The sequence below is a fragment of the Lolium perenne genome, chromosome 4, assembly GCF_019359855.2.
Source record: "Lolium perenne isolate Kyuss_39 chromosome 4, Kyuss_2.0, whole genome shotgun sequence".
NCBI lineage: Eukaryota > Viridiplantae > Streptophyta > Magnoliopsida > Poales > Poaceae > Lolium > Lolium perenne.
The window spans coordinates 404384204-404391474 of record NC_067247.2 but is presented as its reverse complement, the minus strand read 5'-3'; the positions used below and the strand labels follow the sequence as shown (position 1 = coordinate 404391474).

Here is a 7271-nt window from a genome sequence, read left to right as displayed (position 1 = left end):
AATCTTCTCCAACACCTTATGATCCTAGTGTGATAATTCGTAAGAATAAAAGAGTTGCTAGAGATCAATTGCGATATTCGCAGATCATTGGCTCGCTCATGTATTTAGCCAGCGCCACGAGGCCTGACATCTCCTTTGCTGTAAGTAAACTCAGTCGTTTTGTGTCTAGACCTGGAGATGTTCATTGGCATGCTCTTGAGAGAGTTTTGCGCTATTTGAAAGGTACTGCGAGTTATGGCATTCACTATACTGGGTATCCAAGGGTACTTGAGGGTTATAGTGATGCAAATTGGACATCCGATGCTGATGAGACTAAGGCCACAAGTGGTTATTTGTTTACACTTGGAGGTGGCGCTGTTTCCTGGAAGTCTTGCAAGCAGACCATCATTACGAGGTCAACTATGGAAGCAGAACTCACAACATTAGACACAGCCACTGTTGAAGCAGAGTGGCTTCGTGAGCTTTTGATGGACTTACCTGTGGTTGAGAAACCAATACCCGCTATTCCTATGAACTGTGATAATAAAACTGTGATCGTCAAAGTAAACAGTTCTAAGGATAATATGAAGTCATCAAGGCATGTGAAGAGGAGATTGAAAACTGTCAGGAAAATGAGAAACTCCGGAGTTATAGCGTTGGATTATATCCATACGTCTAGAAACCTGGCAGACCCCTTCACAAAGGGACTATCACGAAATGTGATAGAAAATGCATCGAGGGAGATGGGTATGAGACCCACACTATGAGCTGCCCATGGTGGTAACCCACTCTGTGTGATCGGAGATCCCGTGAATTAGAGCTGGGAGACAAGCTGTTGGTCAGCTGAGAGGAGAGTATATATTCCTATAGCAATTTTACCACTCCATAAGATGCAATACTCTCCTAATCTGCATGGCAGGTTGATAATTATCTTAATGTGTTCTAAGTGGCTTATTTTAGCAGAGATGTTGTCCCGCAGAGCATCTTTTGAAGAACACACCTATATGAGTCTGATTGTTAAACGTCGCAATCTATGAGAGTTGGGTGCTCTCTAGTAAACTCATGAAAGGCCCTGGAGTATGACGTATAAGCTCCAAACCGCGAGGAAGCCTCGTGGCAGCCTAGTATCGGTCTAGGTTTTGTATGAAGCTAGTGCGCAGAAAACTTGTAGTTCAAGGCATAGTCCACTATCCAAGTTGCAATCTAGTGTAATATGAAGCTTTAAGTGGAAGTTCAACTTAATAGTCCTCCACGACATACCGGTATATAAAACAATGTTCTGGAAACTTATTGATGAAATGTGCCAATGAGAGTTTGTGGGGGATTGCTGGAATTTGGGGCATTTGGCCTTTGGCCCATGGCCCATTATCAAATTCAGAAACTCACATGGCCCATTCCAAAATCAGTGGCAGCACTAGTGGGGGCTAAAGTTTAGTCCCACATTGCTAGTTGGGAGAGAGTTAGAGTGGTATATAAGGTGGTCTATTCTAGTCCTAGTAAGTGAGTGAGAAGAGAGAGAGCCCTCGCGCACTCCTCCTCCTCCGCCGCCCGCCTCGCCTCGCCTCGCCACGCCTCGTCACGACACGACACGTCACGGGTTGCGGGAATCTCGCCAAGCCGAGCTTATCTTTTTGCTGTTTGGGAAATTAATTATGTAATCAATTTTGAGTCATTAACGGACGCGTTACTCAGCCGTTTTGCCTTCCGGTTTTTCTGGATCGTGGCTGTGCCGACTCGGACGTGGGCTGCGCCCCACGACCTTCCCGAACCGCACTACATAAGGCTCTGCGCAACCCTAGCCGCCAGTACTAGACGCATACGCGACTACCTGTTTCCAGTTCATTGCGCCGCCGCCTTTGTCTTCCTCATCCCGTCCGTCGGCATGCACCGACTGCCGGGACAGTAGGCCTCCGGAACCCTGCCTCTTGTGAACCTGTACGGGTGAGGGGCAATCAGGTTTTTGGGGAGCGCTCCGGCGCGACTACTGGCATCACGGCGTCGTCATCGGATGACGAGTTCCTCCACAACGACAACTTCTTCCCGGACCTCAGCGACTTCTTCGACAACCTCAACATGGGTGACAACGACGCTGCTGCGAAGTATGTGATCTTGTCGTTTCTCTTTCAGTCTCTGTTAGAGTTTCTTCTTCTAGTTTCTGTGGTAGATGCGATTAGTTTGTCTTGTTTTCATGTGATCTATTCATCTACCTTACTAGTTTGCATGATTAGTTTATTTGTTATTTTCGTAGTCATGATTTATCAATTACTCGTACGGATTATTTCATATGGATATTTGCTTATATTTCCAACACTATTCGTGGTTGGAATCGACGAGAGAGTTGTTGGTTGGCTCGGCATGGACAAGACAGGCGCCATGGCTGTGCTGCAAGCGTTGGAGAGCACAACCAGATGAACTTGCCTATCAGTATTGTGACTCTAATATTTGATTCAGTACCGAAGTTGCATTGTCGTGCACAAAAGTTGCTTTGTCGCGGACCAAAATTGCTTGTTCAAAAGTTGCATCGAAATATATGCAATTGGGATCTAGTCATAAAGATCTTGTCGCGAGAATTTCAAAAGTGTAAACCAATCAGAATTTCGATGCAAAGTTGTAGTATTTTGAATTTCTGAAAATAGAGAATTAGTTGAATGACGTCAAAATTTTCATCCATGTGCATGAAACGGGGTGGACCACGTGGGCTTTGGGGTTGGTTTTGTTTTCCTTTCCCTTTTAATCAACACGGAGACGCAAAATTTCCTTTTTTTTTGACAATCAATACCACATATATTCATAGCAACAAATAGTACATGGTAGAGATACATGAACTAATTCCAACGATTACAAAATAAAGTCTAAAAGATAGTAACAAATCTTCGAGGTCTTCAATATTTTTCTTTTTCCAGAACACAATCTTGTATTCTTCTGAAGGCAGCCAAAGATAGATAACGAACCATAAAACTGTAAATACCGACGAAAGTTCTCCCATAATTTTTTGAGCCGCAATGCCAAGGCTGCATGCACGCACGCAGCCATTAAAGCAGTCATACAACATCGGCAAGAGTACCAACACTAGTATATCAGGGAATAATAACCAACTAGCTTTGTCGTTGTTGATGGAGAGCCGAGAGTACGAATCACCATTGTCGAGGATGTAGCAGCCGGGACAAAAACTGCGAGGATAATCCTCCTCGCGGCAACAACGATAAAAGATCCAAAATCGATCTGGTGAAGCAAGATCCGAAGACCCATACCTAGAAAATTGTGATTGTTCAACATCACCATTGACGCCGGGAAGAAGATCTCGTCGCCGAATGGAAGGCCGAAGATCACTTATTGCAGACGATGTCATCTCCATTGAGGTCACCAACAAGAAAGTGGCTACCCAAATCCTAACATAATCTAATGAAAACAATACTTTTATTCGAAACTCCACGCATAGATCGGGTTCTCCACTCCTCCCGACGCCGGCGAAGCCGACTGGAGAAGGGGAAACCAATCTATGGAGGAGGAAGAACTAGAGGCACCTAGGATTGAAGCGGCGGCTGAGAGGGGAGACGGGATGCGTTTCAGAGTCCCTGGACGAATCTGAGACGCAAAATTTCCTAATCTGGTGGTGAGCTGAATGCTGCAATCTAGCGCAGCGGCGTGGCTGCAACCGATTTTGATTTTCGGTCCTGGATCGGGCGGCCAACAGCTGGCATGCGCCATTGTCATTTACGAACCAATATACCATGTCGATGCTTTAAATAGGCAGCGTGTGTCGTTGTCTCATTCCAGGCCTTGGGCGTCTGGCTTGGTCCTTGTTGGGCCTTGGGTCTGATAGTGGTTAGTTGGGGCATGAGACAATAGATACTGACACGAACAACAACAGCACAAGCGATTCCAAGCGACTTCCGCTCAAAAAAAAAAAGGTAAGCAAGCGACTATATGATCGACGACAACCCACGGGCGACGTCTTCTCTTGCTCACGTATATAGGCACCAAAATTAACCAACTTACGGAGCGGTCACTAGTGTATCCACAAACGCATACATGATGCTCAACCACATCATCGTTTGGAATGGATGGATATACTATATTACTACATCCTCCATTTACCAATTTATCAAGATGTTTTACAAAGCTAGTTTAGCTTGTAAAAACGTTTTATATTAATGAACAGAGGAAGTAGTACATATCTTTGATCGGTTACTTAAATAATCAGTTGAACTGGATGACGGAGCGGTAGATGGCATTGGGCTTCCAGTCTGCGGGAATGACTTTGTCAGCGACGAGCGTCTTTCCGGACTCGTTGGTGATGCGCAGCGAGAAGGGCCCCTGCATGGCGCGCGGCGTGTCCACTCTCCAGATGGAACCCCACGACTCTTTCATCGGCACCCACTCCCCCGTCGATGTCATGCCATCTCGCGAATCCATGATGTCCACTTGCACCGCGTCTCCATCGCCGTCCTCGTACTCCACCAGGATCGCTATGTAGTATGGGTTCGACCCGTCCTCCACGTGGAACGTCACTGTGAGGCCCGGGTACAGGCACGGAACCCTGCACATTTCATTCAGCAATGCACCATGTGAGTCACACCAACACAGTGTACATGTCGATCGTGTCGGAAACACGCAATCTAGTTCCATCGTTATGCATGCATATGGATTCCATCCAGTCTCTCTAACCTATAAGCGCAATGCTATGCTGCAGTGCCACGACGTTGGTCCATGTCACGAGAGGAACCACATATATACTATATAGTACTAGCGACCAAGAATAACAAAACCTACTTGTTCTGCCCCGGTGCACCCGCCAGCTCTCCCGTCGGTTAATTAGGTTGTTTGGAAATTTGGTTTCAGCGCAAAGCTGTTTTGTGTGTGTGTGGCGAGCTGAAGGAAGATGATCTTATACTCAAAGCTTTTGTTTTCTACTTTGTGCATGGAGAAGCAGCCAGGGCGTCGCAGCTAGCGTAAAGCAACGGACGTAGCTTCTAGCTAACGAGGGATGTCATGACATTTGGCCCGTAGGTGGAGATATGTATGCTGACGGTGACGGGCAAATCCAATACAGATAGGTGTTATGGCGCTACCTCTTGAACTGCATGTCGATGATGCCGGCATGGCGGAGCTGGTCGTTCCGGCCAGGCAGCGCCATGGCGCCGAAGGCGGTTCCGCTGAGGTCGAAGTGGTAGCGGGAGACCGGGAAGTAGTTCATGTCCGTGATGATCACCGTCTCGGGCACACCGGAGCACGCCGGGTGGTTCTGGGCCACGCACCGTATCTGCATTTGTTTCCCATTAAAGATCAGTTTCAGTTTTCAGGCTGTTGAAACGACATCGACGTACAGATTGATGCTCCTGACATGTTAATTAATAATTTAGTAATTGCAGTTAACGTAGTGCGTGCGTACCTGGTAGCATGAGCCGCATCCCTTGCCGTCCTTGAAGAGCGGCTCGTTGCCACAGGATGTCATGGCGGAGAAGGGTGGCAGGTTGACGTTCTTGAACCCGCAGGCGCCGCCGTTGTCGTCTGGACCGGCGCCGGTGGGCGCGCCGTACCAGGTGGCCCTGGCGTCCAGCCAGCCGCCCGTGTCGGCATCCGTGGCGTTGGCACTCGAAACGGGCGCGGGAGGACTGGTGCCCGGAGAAGGAGGGGCATGGTGGGTCTTGTTGCTGTTCTTGGCGCAGCAGCCATCGGCGGCCAGGAGGCAGAAAAGCAGAGCAGTCGCAGCGGCAATGGTGAAGGATGCCATCGCTACTAGCTAGCAGAGTGATGTGCTGGACGGCGCTGGGCGCTGGCCGTATTAATAGTGGCTTGAACCCAAGGGTCTGGACGGAGGGGGGTGGAGATTCAGAAACGGACGTTTGGCAATGGCAGTACCGAAGATCGCCATATCTCATCAAGGAAGATGAGCGAAAAGATAGAAAAAAATCCGGACCAAATCTTGCGAATAATATGGTGTTTAAGATTCAGTTTCCCAATTCCTACACAATTAAAATTAAAGCCATATCTCTATAGGTGTATACAAGCAAATCTTGAAGATCCACAGATGCGAAATCTACAAGATTTACACAAGCAAATCGGAAGATTCGTACATGATCCATACATTTTTGGAAGGGTCTGTCTAGGGCTCAGTAAATCGACCTTCTTCTCCACCTCCGGCCTCCCTGTAGCCACCGCCGGCTATACCGCTGTCCACCCCGCCTGTGGCCGGCGCGCTGTTGTGCACCTCACCGTCTTGTCCTGCCCCAAGCTCCCCCCTCCGCCGGTCCACCGCCACCTCGGCCATCCCTCTAAGCCCCGCCACCTTCTTCTTCGGTGCTGGCACCCCGCACTCCATCCTCACCGTCGCCATCTCTGACGCGGCCAGCCACGCCGTCACTGGCTCTGGCTCAGAGGACGTTTCCCCGCCCCCTCCCTCCTCCCGCTCGATGTGCTCAAGGTAGAAGATGGCGCACAAACCTTTGCGCGATTTAAGGGCTGCAGATTCTACTGAGCTGTAACCTAAATCTCAGTTTACAGAGAATTAGCACAATCGTTTTTGGAAACCTACAGAAAAAAGCCAAACCACATAAGCATTACATAATCTCCAAGATTTTTTTTAAGGAATAGATTACCAGTTTTTCCTGACCGCATGGATCCACTACGATGAATTTTGTTTATTTTTGCTATTCTACAAATATGGAATCAAAACAGTCGTTCCAAGGCCTCGCACTCGCGGAGATGGCGACGACGGTATCGTTGCGCGGGATGTCAAGGTCAGGCGGCGTAGGCTGAGAAAGTGAGGAGGAAAAGGTGTTCTAGGTTTTCGAGGGTGGTGCATGATTGGTCGATCTCGTCGGGTTCCTCAGGGACGGGGAGGCCAGATTTGTCCAGCACGACAGAATAAGTGAACATGTACATGTTGATTGCTATATGAGAAGGCGTTGATGTAAAATAACTATGCATGAATCTTGAAGCTCATGTGCCGTTTGGATAAGCCAGTGACACCGGCCACCATGATATCAAAGTCTACATATATATATGTGGGCGTCTCGAGCTTATCTTGGCCGCCCAACGTACTTTTTGAGATTCGTCAACATTTTATACAAAACATCCCAGCATTACAGTGATGTTTTATTTGCAAGCCCAAGCCTATTTCTTGAAGAAACATTTCTATGTTATAGCCTTATTCACGGACGTTGGCAACGTCAGTTCCCAAGATGGCCATATCCCATCAAGGAAAACGAGCGCAAAGATAGAAAAAAATAGGAATAAATCTTACCAACAATATCATCTTCATGATTCATTTTCACAATTCGAATATAATT

The 7271-nt window shown here is 47.8% G+C and overlaps 1 protein-coding gene across 1 annotated transcript; it reads right to left on the bottom strand.

Moving 5' to 3' along the window:
- Nucleotides 1-4117: 4117 nt before the first annotated feature.
- Nucleotides 4118-5753, bottom strand: LOC127297452 (expansin-B3). The gene is made up of 3 exons (XM_051327756.2): nt 5372-5753; nt 5052-5242; nt 4118-4519 (listed from the first exon to the last, which is right to left on the bottom strand). The coding sequence occupies exons 1-3, from the start codon at nt 5711-5713 to the stop codon at nt 4180-4182; spliced, it is 873 nt and encodes a 290-aa protein (XP_051183716.1). The 5' UTR covers nt 5714-5753; the 3' UTR covers nt 4118-4179.
- Between the last annotated feature and the right edge of the window lie 1518 nt (nt 5754-7271).

Excerpts from the sequence above, each read along its gene's own strand:
- LOC127297452 (XM_051327756.2), bottom strand. The coding sequence starts at position 5,713 with ATGGCATCCTTCACCATTGCCGCTGCGACTGCTCTGCTTTTCTGCCTC. Across the intron at positions 5,243-5,371 it reads GATGCGGCTCATGCTACCAG|ATACGGTGCGTGGCCCAGAA; the intron begins GTACGCACGCAC and ends AAACAAATGCAG. Across the intron at positions 4,520-5,051 it reads ATCGACATGCAGTTCAAGAG|GGTTCCGTGCCTGTACCCGG; the intron begins GTAGCGCCATAA and ends TGAAATGTGCAG.